Genomic DNA, 21,825 nt, shown 5'->3' with positions numbered 1-21,825 from the left:
GCTGTAACATTTAATTTTGAAATAGAGTTCATGATATGCATGGAATGAGAAAGTGAGCTAGCAGCCTAGAGTGGCAAGTAGCAAAGTGCAGCCAAATATATTGGGATTAAGGCTTTTTGAACAGAAGGAATAGGTGCAGGTATGTGATTTTTCTGCCATTACTATATTGGCAACTCTGATCAGCATGGCTTGAAATTTTTCTTCAGTACTACGTGTAAGCAAAGTCTAGGAAATTTTAACAAGTAACTTGTCGGTTTTTGTGTACACAGCACAGAAGAACTTCAGAGACATCCATATCCCCTCCTGGCTCCAGCATTGGTTCTCCCAACCGAGTCATTTGTGTAAGTATACACAACATGGGGCAGAAGCAACACGGAAAACCAAGAATTGAGGTTGGCAGCTCCCATGGGAGTTGTTTGGAAGTGCATGCCCTGTGAATCCTAGACGAGATGAAAAGAAGAGATCAACCGATAAAATAAAATATCTATTGAGGACTGTTCCCCTTCAGATTTGGAACAGATTTCCAAGCCAAATATGTGCCAAGGAAAGCATCTGGCAAGTTCAGCCTGAGTTGTCTGTTCCCATCCCTGAATATCTGTCTGCTTAATGCCACACTGTGCCTTTGAGCATCATCTGTTTTACAGAGGAATTCAGATGCATGTAGTCAAAGCAAAGCCTGGCACCACTTTCAATCCTGAGCCAACTGCTCCTTCCCACTGTTGCTTCATCTACACAGGGATAGCCCTGGCATTCCCTTCAAAATTCCTTCCTTTCTTCTTTTCACCTTCATCGTAAGTATCTGTCCCTGTTTGCTCTGAAGCTTTCTTCAACCTTGCTTTCTCCTCTGCGTTTCAAGTGCCTGTTCCTTTTTTCTTTCTGTGGTTGTCTATGATATCTTTCCCTTTCCATAGGCTAAAGTGGATAATGAAATCCTTAATTACAAAGATTTGGCTGCTCTTCCCAAGATTAAAGCCATCTACGAGGTGCAACGCCCTGACCTCATTTCTTATGAGCCTTATCACAGATACACTTCGGATGAAACACTGGAGAGATATAGCTATGGGGAGGTACAGTTTCTAAGCCATTTCACCTGGATTGTACACAATGCATGAAGTCTCTGTTGGAGGCAGAGACTTGTCTCTATCCTCTGGCTGTAAAACCCATTAATTTCAATGAGAATGCTTGAGATTAACAATAGCCATCTCTCATTCCAAAAAAAAGAAACATCCAAAATGGTATCCAGGTAAGATTGATCTGAAAGCATAGGTTCGACTATTTGCTGGGAAAACACAAAAGCACTTTCCAAATATAGACTGGAAAGTGGACTGAAGACAAACATTACACTATTGTTTATTTAATCATAGATGGTTGCTAAACCTTAACTATATACAATGCCTGGATAGACAGAACATATGGAACCAAACAAAAAAAAAAGCGCCACATGAGGAGTTTGCATATAGAATAACATAGGGCTAAGAATGAATCTAATAAGAATTTGCTTGTGGTTAATAGAACAAAGTACAAAGATTATGCCTCGGCTTCAAATGCAACTGGACAGGTCTTATGTCTAACACGTCAACACCTCCTTGTTGAGCTGAGAAGGATGGATGTCTCAGTGGGTGCAATGGAAAATGAGGCAGGTCTGCTAGTGTGAGTCTGTGCTTTATGGGGCTAGAGATCAGATTCTGACCGATCTGGAAATGTTACTGCAGTATGTTTGTAAAAGGTTTTGCTTTTGCTTTAGGTTACTGGTGGGGTATATATCTAGGCTGAGCCAGTCCAGTGTCAGCCTTCTGGCTTCTGCTGAAAAAAAGAATGGATAATTAAACAGAACTGTTTCTGACAGAAGCATACCGGACCTTTGGCAGAAGACAGCACAAGGCAGGAGAGCTACAAAGCAACAGGATTTTTAGTAATTGGCGACCACCCCTTATCAGAAATATTTTATAGCAATAAATGACTGAAGCAACAAAATTAATACAGCCCCTTATTAACCATCGCATCAAATCACAAATTTGTTAAGCTCCTTATCCCAGTTTCTCACAGATGATATCCATTGATCCAGCTGCCCTCATATATCTCACTGGGGACTGGGAGCATGAGAGAAAGAATCAATGAGTTTTGCCTTGCCCTATATTCCATGTTTCCCTGGCAAATGAAGGCATGAGCTTCACCCCCCGACAACTTTTGGAATTATAAAGAAGTGCTATTAGTAAGGCACGAGACTTTTTCTTAACATCTTCAAGGAAGCCAGGATATATTTAAATCAATCAAAATGGAATATAAACACTTATATGGTTATGTTTTTAACTTATTGTATATTTTTGTATTAAAAAAGTCCCATGGGGCTATCCCTGAAGAGTATACAAAAGCTACAGATTGTGCAAAATGCAGCCATCCAAGCGGTTCTAGGGAGCTCTAGAGTGACCTATGTAACACCATTGTTGCACAAGCTGCACTGGTTGCTGGTCTGTTTCCAGGTCCAATTGAAGGTATTGGTTATGACCTTTAAAGCCCTTTATGGTGTCGGTCCAAGCTACTGAGGAACCATATCACTTCAGTAGTATTGGACTGCCCCACTCATTCCGGCAGAAGGAACATGCTGTGGATCCCATGCTGTGGTCAAGGAATTCTACCTAGCGAGGTCCAGGAGAAGGGCCTTTTCTGCTGTGGTTCCCTCCACTTGGAAAAACCATGCCCCTTGAGATGAGGTCCACTCTCACCCTCTTGGCCTTCTGTAAGAGTCTCAAAACCTGGCTCTGTTGACTGGGCCCAGTGAGGACATTCCATATTGGAGGAATGTTGGTTAGTGGACTAAAAAGAAGATCCCACCTCCGCCCAGTAGTATTTTTTTTAACTTATTTAATCTCTGTTCCTTTTAATATTTCATCTTTTAATGTCTTGTACTTTTGTTTTCACGATGTTTGTAAGCCACCCAGAATCTCTCGACAGTGAGATGGGTGGCATATAAATTAAATAAATAAATAAATAAATATAAATAAATAAATAAAATATTTCATTATATACAAACTTTACATCTTTATGCAGTATGCTTATACATAATAAGTGTAATCAAATTTTCAATCCATTGAATAAATGGGGCCATACATTTATCTTTCCAATGTTGCAATATGAGTCTTTTTAGCCAAGTATCTAGCTGTCAAATTCCATGAACTAGGAATAAATTAAACTTGACAGGCATTGTAACAATACTAATCCAAACACACCTCAATGCTACTTTTTTAGTAGTCATTAAAGTATCTACAGTAGTTTTCCCAAAGGCTCTTTAGAACAGAGGTCCCCAATCTTTTGGACACCAGGGACCGGTTCCGTGGAGAAAGGTTTTTCCGCAGACCGGGGGGGCGTGGCGTGGTTTTGTATGCTGCCTGCATCCCACGGATGGGGCTTAGCTTGTTTTTGCGGACTGGTTGTTGGCATGCTGCAACCCTTGTCTCTAGGAGTTGGCTCTTCCAGAGGAGGTGGCCTAACACATAGGACTCATTCTCAGACTCCCTGAAATCAGTGGGATGGGATCTTGAGCAAGCCTTTTCTACCTTAACGGATGGGTACATTCCAGCAGAAAAGGCAGTCCCACACAAATGCATGTCCTGAACCATAAAGGACCATATGTCTAACAACTTCAATTCCACCCAGCAACCTGCCAGGAACTAGCATAGCTCGCAAAGTAATGGTGTAACATGGGTGAAACACAGCACACACATTGATACTCAACCCACTGCATTCTGAACCAACTGTAGCTTCTTAAGAACAGTCTGATGTACAGCAAGTTCTCCAAACATGAAAAAAGCATAGGTAATTGTTGTCAAAGCCTCCCAAGTTAGAAATGATAGTAAGTGATGCACAAGATAGTGCTGTACAACAGTCTCCTAGTCATTGCCTCTACTTGCTCTTCATACAAAATTGTAGGTCCTAAAGAACCCAGACTATAAATGACCTCTGCCTAGGGCAGTGGTTCTCAACCTGTGGGTCGGGACCCCATTTGGGGTCAATCGACCATTTCATGGGGGTCGCCAAGCAAGGCTGTCTGCCATTTTTTTTGTCCGCCATTTTTCCCCTTTTCCGGCGGGTGCCTTACCTCCCTTGGGCTGGGCCAGCTGGTGGTCGGCCTGCTCCGTCTCTGCCGCTTGCCAGCTATGCCTCGGCCGGCGCAGGGGGCGGAACCACGCATGCGTGGCGCTCCCGGGCAGGGAAAGTCCTCGACTTACGACCGGTTTAGTCCTCGACTTACGACCGGTTTAGTCCTCGACTTACGACCGGTTGGGGTCGCGGCATTAAAAAGGTTGAGAACCACTGGCCTAGGGGAATATGAAGTTGTCCAGTGCCAAGGACAAAATTCTATTAAATCCCTCAATTTCTAAACCTACAGTCATACTCTTTTGCTGGGATTGAGTCTAAATCCATTTTTCTCCATTCAGTCCCTAATAGCCTCCAGGCACTGGGAAGGATCTTAACAACATCTCCTGTTCAGCCCAAGGTAGAAGTGTAAAACTCAGTATCATCCATATAGTGGATAATCTCTACCAGTGACCTAATAAAGAGGATCAAATTATAAGACACCCCATAATGCAGGGGTCAACTTCATCAAGGGCTGCCTCAACAACTAAGTTACTGTCAAACATTCTCCACCCTTCTATTCCCACCCTCCTGTTCCTGGATAAAGGACAGGAGGATTGAGATGGTGGATAGTTACTTACTCATGAGCAGGTTTCTTGAGTAGAGGTTGCATCAGAACCTCTTTCACACCTATATGCCATGCCTATCTAGACATTTAGCTATCTGTTCTATCCTTCTGACTCTTCTCTGGAGGATTTCAGCCACCTGGAGCAGCAGGGATCTACTTCACAAGTGGCAGAGCTGATATCACAGAAGACTCTGTCTACTTCATTAGGCTCCATGGAAAAATGTTGCTCTTTTGCCACTCATCATACCATGGTGTAAGCTTGAACCTGAGCACTTAATCTGTGTTCAGTTCTAGTGACTTCTTTGCCAGCACTACTTCAGCTGCCTTTTCTGCCACTTCAGCAATTAAGGAGCTTCTTCAGAATGCTTCTTATTTGCACAGCAATGCAAATAGACCTCACTTATTGATTGCCTCGTTTAGCCATCTTTTGAAGTTGTGATGGCATTTATGACTGTCACAATATGCTGTGATCAGACAATTGCCATTTGTGTGCTTTGCATCTGGCTTCCAACAAGCAGAAACAATGGGGAGGCCGGCAGTAAAATCACATGTGGTAGTCACATGATTTCTCACTTAACAAGCTATGGTGACTCACTTAAATGACTCCAGTAGAAATGAAGTCAAAAGTCTGCCGCAATTACATGATATCTTGCTTAATGAATGTATCACTTAGTAACAAAATTGTAGTCACTAAGCAAGGACTACCTGTGCTCTGGACCAGGAATGTCAAACTGCCAGCCCGCGGGCCGGATACATCATGCTGAAACCACGCCCACCCCATTGCCGGCAATGGAAAAAAAGTTGTGATATGTCGCGACACATTATGTGACGTTGCGAGTTTAACACCCCTGCTCTGGACTATGCTTGTTCTTAAATGAACCAGTTTGGTGCAATTAGACCTTCAGGAATGGTCTAAGAATTTTTTTAAAATAAAAAGTGATGCCATTTAATATTTTGCTTTTTGTTGTATTTGAGCTAGTCCTACTTTTGCAAAGCAAATTTGTGCCAAAGACACTTTTTAATAATTTAAGGAGGAGCATCTTAAATAAACTTGTAGGCATGTTTCTGCGTTAATTTCAAAAATATGATTAAGAGGGAACCATGCAAATATTTAATTGCTACATGTTTGTCATATCCTTCCAGGAAGATGTGAGTCTTATACAAGAAAATTGTATAACAGTGGTCCTCCACTGTTTTCTTACATTCACGCATCAGCCCTTGTCATGTCTTCCACATATAATTGCTCTAAGAGAATCCCTTTAAGGTTCATTTCTTATTTTATGTGCTGCCTAAAAACTGAGTATATTATCTTAAGTGCACTACTTTCAGAGCTAGGTTTGTTCAAACGCAATGATTTGGTTCTCAGTTACTTAAAGAAACCATTGTAAAATGGAGAGCACATGAGAAAAGGGCTCAATTAGCAGCTAATTAATCTAGGTTAATCCAAGCAGGCACATACATCTCTTTGAGGTGACAAGAATATAATTGAAGGGAAATGAAATTCTGAGCTGTCTTGCTGCTTTTCTCACAATCCTAGGGAAAGTTATGGGATTGGTCTTCTCTTTCTTTGGTGTTTCAGAATCTCTTTCTCCTAAATTTTCTCAATGCCTTGGCAGTTCTGAGAAGGTTGTAGTTTAGTAAAGTGAATTTGGGGGAACTGGCTTGTGATGCACAAACATTAGATCAGCTTGTAATCAATTGCTCTCTATCTCTTTTTCCCCCTGCTCTTTATTCCCTGGCGATTTGTCTCTGACCTTCTGTCACTTGTAGTCTCTTGGAACCTTGTCTCCATATTCTCAGGTAATCACACAGCACGTAAGACTAATTGCAGGCTCACATCTCTAGGGTTCATGCAATGAGAGCTGAAAGAGAATTTGAGGAGAGCCGGGTTAGCAAAAACCTCCAGTAGAAGGTCTCCCCCTCCCCCCCCCATGCTATTAAATGAAATATGCTCTGGGCAAAGCATATTATCTTTGTGGTGTCATATATTTGTGCACATTGGGAAAAGATGCCCTCAGTTGGGAAAGGAATATAATATTCAGAGGGCCAGGATGCATGCTAATGTACACACATCTTGACCCTCCTGGGACTGGATCTTTTATGAACAACGTTTTGCATTTTTTGCAGGATATTTATGACAGCATGGACATCAGGCAGAGGCGAGCATCCAGCCCAGGCTACATAGACTCACCCACCTACAGTCGCCAAGGCATATCTCCCACCATCCCACGCTCTCCACATCATTATTACCGCTCAGGTAGGGCATGGCTGTCTCCATCAGGATTCAAATAAAGACATTTGTCCAACGGAACTCAGCTTTAACACATCCTTAGAAGGACAGACCAACTTCTCTCCAAGGGACATACATGCTGCCAAAGCATTTTCTATATCCAGAATGGCCTGAACGTGAAATCAGAGAGACAAGGAGGGTCACATTGGTACAGTGTCCTCCATTGCATAGGATCTTTCCTTAACAGAATGGTAGGCAAAGTGTCTAGCTCTGTTTTTTACTGTCTTCAGGATACCAAAGAGTTGTGATGAACTTCACTCCATTGTCATGCTCCATTTTCATTTCTCTAAGCAAATTCAGAGTGGCAATTCTGTGGCAGAGTAGAAATGGAAAGAAGCAGATGATACGGGAAGCAACTACAGATGTGCAAAATATTTGTCCTGAATTCGTGGTGGGTTTTTCCAACCCCTCCAGAAGTGTTCTGAACAAGGAACACCCCTTTTGCCAGCTCAGAAATTTGTTTCAAATTCAAAACCCTGTTCTTTTGAATTTGAGATACTTTTGGAATGATTGGAACAACCCAGGCTTCTTGTTATGTGTTGAAAGAATCAGCACCGCCATCACCACCACCTCCCTCCACCCATGTACTCCCACCATAAATTCACAGATGGCTTGCTAATTTTCTAAAATACTGTTTTTAACATCAATTTTCCTCTGCCTCTCTCTTTTCTTCTCTGCTGCTCCCTCCAATCTGCTCTTTCAAGGGACAGAGAGTGGACGCAGCTCCCCCTACTATAGCCAGTTAGATGTGAGGTCTTCTACACCAACCTCATACCAAGCTCCTAAGCATTTCCACATTCCAGGTAGGCTCTGGAGGCCTCTGGCCAGCCAGTGAAGGAGTGCTGTATGGGATCTTTTTTTCTTTTTTTCTTTTTTAGCCTGCATGCTTGTGCCAAGTGTGTTATTTGCATGAGTAGTGCTGTTGCCAGCCTAAGGTAAGCTGGCCGCAGCAAGCTACAGCTGCATGGTAGAGGCCATCCATAAACAAGACCTGCAGCCTTCTCTCCTTCTCTAAAATCTCCCTCTCCCCTGCCCCCTGTACAAAGGAAAGACTCTCCTCTTCCTCTCCTTCTCTTCTCCTACCTCAAGGGCCAGAGGGTAAAGCTTGTCTGTCAGCTAAGAGCTTTTCTACACCCCACATCTTTGACACATAATTTATCTTATACTCCTGCTCCCCTCAGGGCCCGCTGCACCCTTCCCCCAGATCTCTCTGGACTTGCCAGGTGGCTGCTCCCCTCCAGCAGAGACCCAGGTAAGGGCCACTGCCCCACCCCTCCTGCAGAGGGGGAGGGAGGGAAGCCAACCTCTGTCCCTTGTCAGGCTGCAAGTAGAGACCTGAATGCCTTCCCCACTTGCCCGCCTGCACAATCTGCAACCAGCTTTGCTCACAAGGTAAATTGAGCCTCATTTGTTTGGTCAGAACATGTAAGGACCATTCCTGTGCCAAAGCTGGCAGCGGTGGGAGCCTTCCTTCCTTCACTCTAGAACAGGAGTCCTCGGACTCTTCAGTTCATCAAACCCTTCATGAAGTTATAGATTGTTCGTCAACCCTCAAACATGTATTATATGAACATAATTTAATAAATACTAATTTAACTAATAGTACTGTGAATAAAAACAATAGCGATAAAACAACAGTAATTGACCACTCTGGAGAACCCTGATCTAGAATTAGGGCAACATCTTCCTACCAGAATGGAATCACAGTCTACTTTCTAGGTTTCGCTCTTGGTCTGTTCTGATAATTTTGGGCCAACGACAAAGCCAAGAAGGTGGCTTCATTCTGGCAGTTTAAAGTTTGATCTAGACACAGAAGAAGAAGAAGAAGAAGCTCTTTGTTTTCCATGCAGCCTGAAATAACAATGTGGATCTCATTGGCTTCCATTAAGGTCACACATGATAGAGTCCGTCAGCTGATAAAGTTCAGCATTGGGATTTGATTATTTTTCATTCATCTCCTAAGTTATCAAACTCCAGATAGATTTTGGTCCTTGTAGAAATGCTTGAAATTTACAGTTTGGGGTTAAGTATTTACACATGTTTGTTACAATCTCCTGACCTTAGTGTATTCTGCAAGGCATCTCCAGAGAGACATAGAGCAGGAAAGTGAAACTTACCTGAATTAGGCATGATCAGCTGATGTAACTGGCCTGAATTGCCTTGATTTGCCTTCTAGAATTTTCCTTGCCCTAGTATGCCCCTTTCATCATTAGCCCTACTGAAACGGTCATTGTGATGGCTACTGCTCCTGTAGCTTTTGCTTGTGTCTTTTATGGATGGCCCCTTTGCCTACACACCGGATCAGCCCATCAGTAAGCTTCTGTGCTGATAGAGTAGCTCCTATTCCCAGCTTGCTTTGCTTCTCTCTTATTTGAAGAGAATATGTCTGACTCCTGAACAAGGATGGGATTTTTGTCCCGGTATCTCTAGGTAACCAACTCATAAATCATCTTGTGCCATTGCCAGCCAAGGAGACAATGGCCGTTAGCACTCACCAAAGGAGGCCTTCCCATCTCTGGAGCTGAGGCCAGCTACCAACTCTCTCTGCCTGACCCTGCATGCTGTCAGTAGTGAGCATGCTCACAGCATGACCTCTTGTGCATGCACACATTCACTGTCTTATAGCTGTTGAAATAGCTCACAAAGAGGATTAATTCCTTCTTCCCTCCATTAAACCATCTCCCAGCCTAAGTTCGCTCTGCAGGTATTTAAGATAAGGCTGTTTTATCTTAAGATGGGAAAGTATCAAACGAATTAAGCAGGCAGTGGTAATCTTGGGCAGGCAATTTTATTTGCAAATCTGCTGGCTCATGTGACTAGTATAGGGATCATGCTAACCTTTTCTATATTATATATGTTTTTACTTCTGCTGCCAAAATGATACGGAGAAGATTCCCACCACCCCTCTTCAAGAATGACAGGCAGGTTCCTGTACCTCTAAGCCTCACACCCTGGCTCCCCTCTTTTGCTATCTCCTTCTTTCTTTCATTATTCTTCTTTCTTTACCTCCAGCTGCTGCAGAGAGTAACATCTACCGGAAACCACCCATCTATAAAAGACACGGTACAGTTTGGGCATGGCTTTGACATATATATATATATATATATATATATATGGGCATGCAACTTAGAATAAACCAAAGTTCTGCTTAGGTCTGGTGGTGTGCATTGGAAGTGGCTCAATAAACTATACAAAAGTTGGTGGCAGAACCAGACCTGGACATAATAGACTTTGAAAAGAATGAGAGTATAATGGCCTTTCAGAATTGTGAGAGGAGGGCTTGCTAGATCTCTTATCTTAGGGTGCCTCCATGTGTTCAGAAAAAGTAAACACTCAACAGTGTACCTCAGGCAGGCAAATAGCACATTGCTTTTAAGTGGATAATTCTTATTGTCCATTAACTTTTAAAACATAAGGATATGAGATGAAGCAGGACCATATAGCTTACTAAGATGCCATTAGATGCTGTGGCTGTGCTACTGATGCTCCTTAGTTGGAAACTCTGTAGTGTATGAAAATAGATGCTTTCCATGGAGGGAAGAACAAGAACAAAGGGAACAAAATATTTTACAAAAGGTGCTGAAAATAGAAGAGCGGGGGAAAGGGGAAAGCAGAACGAGAACTTTGGCAGAAGAGAAGAACCTTTGAACAGCAAAGTGAAAAATCATGAAGAGTTATTTTAGAAAACTACAAAGAAATATTTGTGGAAGGGGGATGACAATCCTATAGGAGTTCAAATCTACACATTAGGGGGTTTATATAGGACCCAATTGGGTACAAGAAACCAAAGAAGTCAGAGTAATGAGAGAAGTGAATGATCTGGGCAGCAGAATGTCAAATAGGTATTGAGAGATTTCACGCTGAGATCATAGGAATCAGAGTGAAGTCTGCAGTAATCAAGGAAAGAGATGACCAACATACAGAGTTTCAGCCAAGAAGATCAACTAGAAGAGTCTGTTTTAACATTCCATGCCAAGTTCAGAAGTGACTTAGTTATATGATGAGCTAAACATAGGAGTACAGAAGAGAAATGAATTTAATTTTTTTTTAAAAGACTCCAGGCTGGCTTAAGGAGGTAGTTGGATATGATGGTTTTCTATATTAAAAAAAGGTGATGAGAGAAGGAATGGTAAGTTCACATTTGAACTTGAAAAATATATTGAAGCAAAAATGTCACAAAGTGAATATATAGACCTCGCTGTACTTTTCTGTGGCCTAATCTTAAGGTATTAATATGTATAAAGTATAAGCCATATGACTCTATTACAGAGCTTTAAAAATTGCTGGAGCATCATCAGATAGATACATTGAAAAGTGTCCCAATCCTATAAAACTCTTCGCTGCTGGACCGATTGAGAATAGACCCAAAACATTCATAGGAGCCCTAGCTCATTTATCTCTAATTTGTACTTACCTACCCTCTCAGCTAAGCAGAAAAAGCTTGTCTATTTATAGGTCCTTAGGAAAAGTAGCATATTTCTAACAACCATTGATTTAGAAGACTGTACATGTTTGAAGAGTAAAGCTTAACCAAAATGTACAGCAAAGATATGAATATTAAAGAGCTGTATCATAATTACTTGGCTGCTTTTGAAGACCAATGAACACCACCAGAATATCCACTCTACTTCTCGGCCTTTTACTATTTGTAAAAACAGGCCAGAAACATAGTTTGACTCCAGTTTAGGATGCAGGCACAGATCTCGCAAAAGGAGCAAGGCCGGACTTGCTTCAAAGCCAGGTGTCCCGTGCTCTTGTATGGCAGGAAAAGTTATAGAAATCAATTCTCTTCATCACCTTTGGAGGAAGAGCTCTGAGGTGATGGAAGGTGGAGCTCTGAAGAGGAAAGACTGTTCCTCTGAGCTTCTCAACAGTCTGCTTTTGTTTTAGAAGACTTGTGATGTTTCCTTTAATGTGGTAACCAGGTGTCTCCTCCTCTCTTTTTTTCTCCCCTTTCCTAATGTGCTATCTTCATAACTCCCTGCTTGCTGGCTGACTGCACCCCACTGCATTGTAAGTAGCTGCTTTTGGCTCTCACCTTTGAAGCAGCAAGTTTCTGAGAACCTTCTGACTTCCTGCAGCAAGACTTGGAGTTTGTGTACTTCACAGCTCTTAGTTGCTCATTAAATGAACTCTTGGCAGTTTACAGATAGGGTTTTTTTTTCCCCTTTTGGATTCTGTTTTTTTTTACTCAAAATCACACAATGAAGATGACTTACAGTACTTTGTAAATTATATGCATGCAATCTGGAGTTTTGCCCATCATACTTGACAAAACCACTATAGTTGGTTATCTAGTAATTCAATTTACATATTCATTTTAGAGCATCACAGTAGGAATAAATTGCATTTATCTGAAATAAAAACAACATGGATGAATTAAAACATTAAAAAAGGAATAGAATTTTGTACATGCACGTGAAGTCTATTGCCACAGCCACATCCAGACTGGGAGCATCATCCAGATATAGAGACTTGCAGCTGCTTATATAAAAGAATCCAGTTTAGCAATGCTGATGCATGTTTCTCATAATGCATAGCATGGCCCCCAAATCATCTCTAGCTTTCTCTCAAAGTATTATTATCCCCTTCCAACCTTACAGCCCAAATAGATCGGGCATAAATGGGTGAATGCTTTTAATTGTATGTGGGGATGTTTGTGGGAAAGGGAAGAAATCTCTGTTCAATTTTTCTTACTTGCTGTGGATCTTTGAGATGAAAACCTGGAATGGATGCTTTCAACCCATGTTGTGTAGCAACTAACTAAAGGCTAAATAAGGTGGCACATTATGTAATGCACTTCTTCACTCAAACCCTTATGCTAAATCACATACAACTTTTTTTTCCCTATCCTTATTCTCTGAGGGTCATCTTGGACTAGATACTATTCAAGCAATCAGAAATTTAAAAAAAATAATTAGCTTTCAGGAGTGGTAGATCAGAATTAGGATCCTAGCTAAGAGTAGGGGACTTTAATGATTTATACAAACATAGTTCCAAGCTAGGTTTCTGTTTGCTTCTTTCAAATTTTCTCCCCATGAAAATATCAAATCTAAGGAACCCAATCTCAAGCCACCATCTGAATTCCAATATAGATAAATTCCTTGTTTATGCTGTTCAGTTTTCAAAAACAACACAACTGATAGTTGTTTAAGTAGTATCTAATGACTTTGACACTAAGATTAATGTTTCCTTCCTCCCTCCTCAACTTGTTCCCCATCAATTTGGCTTTAAAGACATGGGTTGTTGCTGTAGGCAGTGAGCACTGAGTGTGTGGCTGCAACATCTTCATGGATATGATTATATGCATATTGGCGTTCATGTGAACCAATATACTTTTCCTACTTCAGAAATTTGTACCGAATGCAAAAATGTCTGCAATCATTTGAATGATACGAGCAAGGAGGTGGAAGCTCATCTAGGCTGTGTGCTTTGGCTTGCAAATGCTCAAGTGGAATTCTACTCTGTGAATCTTGGAGTGGACTATAGATTGATAAATGGCATGTCAGCTCTACCACATAATGCTTCTTGCTACCTCAGCTCTGCTAGCAGTTAAGAGTGCCCCACTTGCTAGTCCCTTTCTTGTTTTACTCCTCCTCCTCCTCCTCCTCCTCCTCTCTTTCTGCTACCTACTGAGTCTAAACCCTACTTTTTTTGGACATAAAGCATGGTAACTTGACATATTGTCCCATACCAAGTCAATCAATTGGTCCACCTAATTAAGGGATGTCTACAAGTAACACCTGGCAGCAGGGCTCCAAAGTTTCAGTCAGGAGTCTTCCCTGTTGTTAACTGAGATTGAATTCTCTACAAGAAAAAAAACACAACCCTCCTGAACGCAGAGAATTAAAAATGGCAGCAACAGACATGGAGTGCAGCCAGTTCTATTTTAGAATTCTGTGCAGTTCCAGAGCTGGAGCCATTCCCTGGATACAGTACAGTTTGGCAGATGTAGATTTGACTAGGCAAGTTTTACTGACAAATGGCAAACTGCGTAATTTCAATTCTGTATGGGCATATCCACACTTTCTGCTTGGCCCGTTGCCAGGATGGGCCGTTGATTGCTTTCAGGCTGTAGGAACAGATGACATCATCGTTGTCCCACTCCCAACCCTTCGCACATGCATCCCTGCCTGGAATTTTCCAGCTTCCATTCAAAACAGCTGTTCTCAGAGCTTTGTTCCAGTCTATTAGCAGTCTAGTTCTGATTGGCTGCAGTGTTTGTCATGCTCCCTTCCCTCCTCTGGCTGGCCACTGGGCTGACAAACATAACAGGCAATTATGTTCTCTGCTGGTCTACAGTTGCAGTTTGGTTTTTTAATTTGGTGTTTATCTCATGACAGCCCATTAACTCATTCAAGTACCCTCAACCTTGGAGGTTAATGCCCCATTCAACTGCCTACCAGTAGGCAGTCTTTTTCTGTCCAACTGGGTGAAGCATGCTTCTCTTGCTTTCCCAGTCTGCCTACAGGACTGCGATGTTTTGTTTTTTCTTTTGAAAAATATATTTAAATTGCAACACAGGAACGTTGCAACTTTATTGTTATGAAGCTAACTTATCAATTCTTCCTTGCTAAGAAGTTTTAGGAAAAACATGAAGGCATAATTTCTGAATCAAAAGCTGGGCACATGCCTTTCCTGCATGATTTGGGAAGGACATGACCAGTCAGGGCCTACAGTGGTTGTAGTGCAGACTAAACACCAGTTGATTCCATTGCAACCCACTGCAATCTAGACTGGAATTTTTGAAGTTGACTTTGGAAGCAGCCAGAAATAATGCGGGAAATGAGCATCTTATATTAGAATACAGAATTGTTCTCTATTACGTGAGGGGGAAGGGTGACCAATATTCAGAATCTCTAGAACCCAAAACCAATCATAAATCCCAAGAAAACAAATCAAACAATGAGGTGGGCAGAGATGAAAAAAAAGAAAAACTCAAACAACATTCAGGAGGTACAGGAAACATACCCATGCACAGGCACAAAAGTCTTAAATGCTTGTATACAAATGCTCAAAGCTTGGGGAACAAACAGGGTGAACTAGAAGCAATAGTACACAAGGGAGGGTATGACATAGTTGGCATTATAGAAACCTGGTGGGACGAAACCAATGAATGGAATGGACTGATGGATGGATACAAATTGTTCAGAAGAAACAGGTCTACAAAAAGAGGAGGGGGAGTTGCACTATATGTAAGAGAACATTACATATCTACAGAAATGCACATGATCAAAGATAAAATCTCTTCAGAATGCATATGGGTCAATATAAAAGAGAAAAAAAGTGACATTACCATAGGTGTATATTACAGACCACCCAACCAATCAGAAGAAATAGATGAACTCTTTGCCAACCAGTTAACAAATGTATGTAGGAAGCATACCACAATAGTAATGGGAGACTTCAACTATCCAGATATCAACTGGGAGACAAACTCTGCAGCGAGCAGGATATCAAACAGATTCCTAACCAACCTAGCCAACAACTTTGTCATCCAAAAGGTGGAGGAGGGAACTAGACGTAAAGCCATACTGGACTTAATTTTAACTAATAGAGAAGAAGTGATAGAGGGAGTTGAAGTTGTTGGAACCTTGGGCGAAAGTGACCATGTCATACTGGAATTTAATATAACACAAACACTAGCAACAGAAAACAATCCAACCAGTGTCTTGAACTTCAAAAGAGCTGACTTTAACAAACTCAGAGAGAATCTAGGAAAGATCCCATGGATGAAAATCCTAAAGCGGAAAATAACCCAAGAAGCGTGGGAAACTCTCAAAAATGTGATCATAAAAGCCCAGACCAGCACAATACCATGAAAAAGAAAAACAAGAAATTCAAGAAGAAAACAGCATGGCTGCACAAAGATCTCTCTGACAAACTGAAAAACAAAAAGGACAAATACACAAAAATGGAAAGAGGAGCACATAACTAAGGCTGATTATCAGCAGACAGCCAGAACATGTAAAGATGAAGTCAGGAAAGCAAAGGCTCAGAACGAACAAATACTTGCATCACTGGAGATTTTTAAGAAGAGGCTAGACAGTCACTTGTCTGATATGGTATAGGTTCTCCTGCTTGAGTAGGGGGCTGGACTAGAAGATCTCCAAGCTCCCTTCCTATTCTATTCTATTCTATTCTATTCTATTCTATTCTATTCTATTCTATTCTATTCTATTCTATGTTATAAAGTCATGACAGGAGTAGAACCAATTGGATCTATTATAATTACACATAAAGAACAGTGTTTAATTATAAGGGTTTGGGCAGGAAGGAGATGCCAAATCTGAATCAGACTCAGTTCTCCCCATAGATCTCCCAGACAGTGTTCCCATATCTGACCTCCAACACCACAGAACATTTATGGTGACATAGCAGTGGATAGGAAGTAGATTTGGCTTTTGTGCCTTGCATAAAAAGTTCTTCATCTGATCCTCCAGTTTATATATTGGGATATCCAGGATGAATGTAAATAGGATTGGTCATCTGCTGTCTTATATTATTTGAGCCAGAGCATCTAAAGTTTGATTTCCACTTCTGCTGATTCTTTCCCTGGTTGCTTTTTCAGATTCCCACTCTGCAGCTACAAAAAGCAAAACTAGTGAAGACATCTCTCAGACCTCCAAATATAGTCCAGCTTATTCTCCAGATCCATATTATCACTCAGAAACAGAGTACTGGACTTTTCAAGGTTCACCCAAAGGTAACATTCTGCATTCAGGACACTAAAATCTTTATATTCCAACTCTACCCCATATATCAAGGACATATTGGGGGAGATTATATCTGAGATCTCTAAAGGAAGACAAGGTGGGGGGGTTTTGTTTTTGTTTTGTATTTTATGACAAATAACCTTGGTTCTCTGAAAGCCTTCAATGCAGTCCACGTATATGTCCAAGTTAATTACCAGGTTGTAATATGATATAAGGAGGGAATTATTGCATGTATGGCTGGAGAATACGTATTCGATTTCTTGAAATATGAACATAAGTGATCTCACACAAAATTTATCTTTTATTCTGGACCCCACCTACTTTCAACTCTTAACAGCACCCTGACTTCCCACTCTCACTCCAGGGCACTTCAGACTTTGATGGCCCTGCTGAAAAGAATAGATCACAACTGGGCAACAGAAATCAATCTTAGCTTGTCCACTAATAACCTTTTGCCTTACTCTGTATGCAAACTCCGAACTGAATGCTTTCCCCATATTTGCTTGTAGCTCCCCGAGTTCGAAGATTCTCATCAGGAGGAGAAGAAGATAGCTTTGATCGAGGGATGCACAGAGTGAGTGTTCAGCTTTGATTAACTCTTGCCCCTGCTGTCATGCTGGTGTAGACAATATTCTTTCCAGACTAGCTCCCCAAGACCCTTTTCTCTTTGGGGTAGTGAACCTTCAGTGTTTTTTTTTCTATGAAGACCTCTAGTGCATTCGAAAAGAGGACTCACAACTTGGCAAGGAGTTCAGCTATCTTCTCTATAGCCTCAGATAAAGCCACTTTCCTCTGTGATGAGGTGGTCCAGCCTTCCCCAATCTGGTGACTGTCAGATATGCTGGTCTTCCAAAATTCATATGGTTGGCTGGAAAATATGGAAGTTGAACACCATCCCATCTAACACTGATAGTGAGGCTAGACAGTCACTTGTCTAGGATGGTATAGGACACTCCTGCTTGAACAGGGGGCTGGACTAGAAGACCTCCAACGTCCCTTCCAGCTCTGTTCTATTTTATATATAGCTGAAAGAAAAAGTTTGTCTCTATGCCTTCTATTCTTTTTTACCTTTACCTTTTAAAATATGTAGATCCAGACAGGAATTGGCCGATTGATACTGAAGGAAGAAATGAAGGCCCGTGCTAATTCATACATGGACCCTTGGACGCCTCCCCGCAGTTCAGCGAGTAGCAGAGAAGCTCTTCATACAGCAGGCTACGAGAGCTCCTTAAATGGCTGTAAGCAACAACAGGCACATCACAACCACTCTGCCTACCAGCAGAGGGCTGTTTTTAGGAACACTCAACAGTGAAAGATTGAATAGTCATTAGCTGATTTTCTGTAGGAACCATGACTGTATGTGAGGATCCCAGAGCACTGATCTCCCACTAAAGTGTTGAGATCAGATGAGATCAGATATTCAACCTGCTAGCACTGGAAAGCTCCAATGCTGGCAGCTCAATGACAACCAAGAATAGACTTGAAGAAATTTGTACAATTGAATAGAACTATGGATGTGATTGTTCCAGCTAGATTTTACTTGCTCTGTACAAAAACATAATAAAAGGTGATGAAACTGGGGCTAAATGCCCATTAGCAAATTATCATAATTTCTAGTGATATAATAGGAATGAAAACAAGTTTTATATCAGCTCAGAAATCTTGGACCACCCTAAAAATTGCTAGTGGGAAGTGACTTTAGAGGTAAAAGAGCCCTGAAAACAAAGAAAATAACAGCAGCCATGGAAGACGAACTTTATATGTTCAGAGCAATTAAACAAATCAGTCCATTTGCTTAATGCTGTTTCTGACTCTTGTACTGCATTTCTTTGCCTGATCAAACCATCTGATTTTTTGCCATTCTCAAAGAAAAAGCCAAAGAATAAGCTCTTAAAACCTTTACCTGTTAATAATTCAAATGTAACTTTGAACTTGAACTTTGCTATATGCATATATCCAGCTCATGACCACCGTCCCTACTCCATCCCTATTTCTCTATAACTTAATTGCCCCTTAACTCCCAAGCATTTTTGCCCCTACTCTGATTAGGGAACACTGCTCTCATAGTAATTCCTGCAGATCCAAAATATCCCCTACTAATGCTAAGGAACATCAAGAAGTAGCCTTTAAGTACATCCATTTTACTGCTGAGATGAGCTAGATGTCTGAAAAGATTTCTAGTTGTTTCCCTGTTGGTTGTGTGCCACACATACTGTACCAGGCTAGGTGATTCATATGTCTGTGTTTTGTTGTAGTTATCTATTTCAGGAAGCCAAAATAAAATTCAAGAGGCTGCTCTCTAATGTTTGAGGTCAAGACTAAGCGTCTAACAATAAAATCATACTCACCGAAGCCATATATTCCAAGACAGTTGAATTTAATTGACTATATGAATCACTTTGTATGTATCGCTATGTTTCAACGATGCAATGTGGATTTACTACATACATTTTGTTGCAACATTAACTCTTGCACTATAATACACCTGAATTACCTTACTAAAGTTGGAATCAAAATAGATTTTTATTAAATAAACTACTTTATCTCACCTACATTATTTTGATAGACAAGTAGAGCATGAATGAAAGTTGAAGAATTACAGGTGTGCAACAACAATAGCATCCACTGACCACCAGATGGGACTATTGTTAGCTAAGCAGCTGTTCAGTTTTTTAAATTATTATTAAAGTCAAACTGGATCTGGCATGTGTGTGCATCTTTTTGCCACTCTTAAAAAAATAAATGCAAAGCAGCCTTAAGGGCTGTTGGACTGAGGCAGATAAATGAGATAGGTACCTGGCACACATAATACAAAGTCTCACTCAAAACTCATTATTTTTAACTCTTGATCATAAAAAAGGCAGGGGTACCCTGTCTGGGGAAGGTTTTGAGCAGAAAATGTTATATAAAAGCAACAATTTAAAACAGAGACATACAGTATACTACAATTATGCTAATACATGGCAGTATATAAAACATGGGGTCCAATGTTTGTACATGTGTAGAGTCATATACATGTATATGCATGCATTTACACATAACAATGTCTCATGGTCCATCAGTGCTGTGTTTTTTGAGAGAGTTGAAACTCCTGCAAATAATTCCTCCCATGAACCCCTAGGCCCATTTGGTGCCACTCTGGCCAGTACTCTGTTGCAAGCACCATTTTTTTGTAGAACATCTTAGTGCAGAAACTGGATTTGCATTAATAATTGGTCTGGCTTCTACACTGAGAGGGAACTGTAGTCATTGGCTGATTAGGAAGAGTTCAATTAATTAAAAGTAAGACTGTGGCAAATAGGCAAGTGCAGGTGGATGGAAAGTATTCAGGATGGGCTCCAATTAAGCTACTGCAGAGGTATGTTCTGCACTCTGAGAACTAGTGGCCTCTTTGATGATTGGCAAATTTCAGGATTGCTCATTTTGTTTGTTTGTTTGTTTACGTTAATAGGGGCCTAAAGTTCATTATCCAGAGCCAGGTGAAAAATAATAGCTTGGATCCAGGGCTATTGGACTCCGCTCAGAAATCTGTGAAGAATATCAGATTGCACTGGCAAATGCTTTCATACCAAATCTTTCTTTCTCTCTCTCACCTCCCCCAGCATTCTTTTCCATCAACTAGTGTGCAGACAGGAACATTTTGGAGGGAAGGAAGGGGGGTGTGTGTGTGTCCATGTGTGTTATGGCTTTTGTGAAGTGGGAGTCAGGGAATCTGCTGACAACATTTATTCATCCAGAGTTCTCTAAACTCGTTATTATTTATTTTGCATACACTGTTGTTTATACAGTTTATAGAGTATATCAGGATAAGAATATTGTCATTCTGAAACAAAACAAGAAGATAACAAGAAACTCCCAACTCTACCCAGATACAAGGTACTCCAGTGGCACCTACTGCTTGGACAGTATCATGACATTATTCTCATAGTTGTGCCATCACCTAAGACAGTTTTTTGCATGAGTGTATCTAATTTAATGCTCTTAGGGGAAAAAATATTCCAACAATGCGCCTGATATCTTGGTTTGTCTCCTTTTACAGCACCCCGGTCACACTACCTGGCAGACAGTGGTATGTGTTTCTCAACTTCCTGCCTCTTTTGCTTTGTATTCTTCAATCCATTTTACCCCAAGAACTCTGATGGGGTTTAATTGGACTAGATTAATTATAGGACTCTTTACCCGTAAGTAGATGGTGATATTTATGGACTGATCTATGGCTTCACATATGTGCATCTATAATGTTCAAGAGTAAAGATGAAATGGCAACACTACTGTTAAACAGAGTGAAGTAGGCTACTGCTCTCAGGTTGAGAAACATTAAGTTAAACCAACTTGGGAGGCAGCTCTCATGGGGTTATTATCTGTTATTAACATCATTAATGTATATTGGGAATGGAAATGTGTTTGTATGTTCTGAATAACTTCCCTTATCATGCCTTGAGTGAGATTATTCTGCTATTCTGGAGGATGCAGTTCTTTCAAAGAAAATGTGGTGAAATAAATAAGGAGTCAGACATAAGAAAGAACAAAATCAGATCCTTGATTTGATTAGGCAACCTTGAACTAATCACCTTTTAGCAGTCATCCCAGCTAATGATGAAGAAATTGGTAAAAGATCACATAGTTTACCACATGCTTATTTGAAGAAAGGCAAGATTTAAAAATAATATCAGTACAGATAGTCCTTGACTTACAACAGGGGTCCCAACCCTGGTCTGTGGACCAGTACCGGGACATAGCATGCCAGCAACTGGGCCACACAAACAAGCAAAGCCCCATCCGCAGGATGCAGGCAGCACACAAAACCACGCCCCCTCCGGTCCACGGAAAAACCTCTCTCCATGTAACCAGTCCCTGGTGGCCAAAAGGTTGGGGACCTCTGACTTACAACACTGAGCCCAAAATTTCAGTCATAAATCCAGGTACTCGCATGACCAGATCTACTTTTTTGACATTTTTTTGTAGCTATCTTTAAGCAATGCTGTGATTGTTAAGTGTATCTATTCCTATGGGTGTTTGTTTTTGCTGGAAACTGGCTGAAAAGCAAAAAAGTTTGTAAATTTCAGTCGTGAGAGCAGAACTCTGCAACCGGGCCATAAAGGTGAGCTGGTTGCCAA

General features: G+C 41.0%; 1 protein-coding gene across 1 annotated transcript in view; it reads left to right on the top strand.

The window, feature by feature from the left end:
* Positions 1-269: 269 nt before the first annotated feature.
* Positions 270-21,825, top strand: part of ABLIM3 (actin binding LIM protein family member 3) — a gene marked incomplete at its 5' end in the record, with an annotated part of 31,123 nt that continues 9,567 nt past the window's right edge. Inside the window, 10 exons of the mRNA XM_015821555.1 lie at positions 270-341; positions 912-1,067; positions 6,473-6,502; positions 6,830-6,959; positions 7,697-7,795; positions 10,005-10,055; positions 16,564-16,698; positions 17,218-17,282; positions 17,799-17,946; positions 20,748-20,777. Coding sequence (XP_015677041.1) covers positions 270-341; positions 912-1,067; positions 6,473-6,502; positions 6,830-6,959; positions 7,697-7,795; positions 10,005-10,055; positions 16,564-16,698; positions 17,218-17,282; positions 17,799-17,946; positions 20,748-20,777 — 916 coding nt within the window. The remainder of the gene's footprint in view (positions 342-911; positions 1,068-6,472; positions 6,503-6,829; positions 6,960-7,696; positions 7,796-10,004; positions 10,056-16,563; positions 16,699-17,217; positions 17,283-17,798; positions 17,947-20,747; positions 20,778-21,825) is intronic.

The sequence above is a fragment of the Protobothrops mucrosquamatus genome, unplaced genomic scaffold (assembly GCF_001527695.2).
Source record: "Protobothrops mucrosquamatus isolate PMUCROS unplaced genomic scaffold, P.Mucros_1.0 scaffold1348, whole genome shotgun sequence".
In the NCBI taxonomy this organism is placed as follows: Eukaryota; Metazoa; Chordata; class Lepidosauria; order Squamata; family Viperidae; genus Protobothrops; species Protobothrops mucrosquamatus.
Note: the sequence above shows the minus strand (reverse complement) of the source record. Positions and strands in the feature narration are given on the sequence as shown.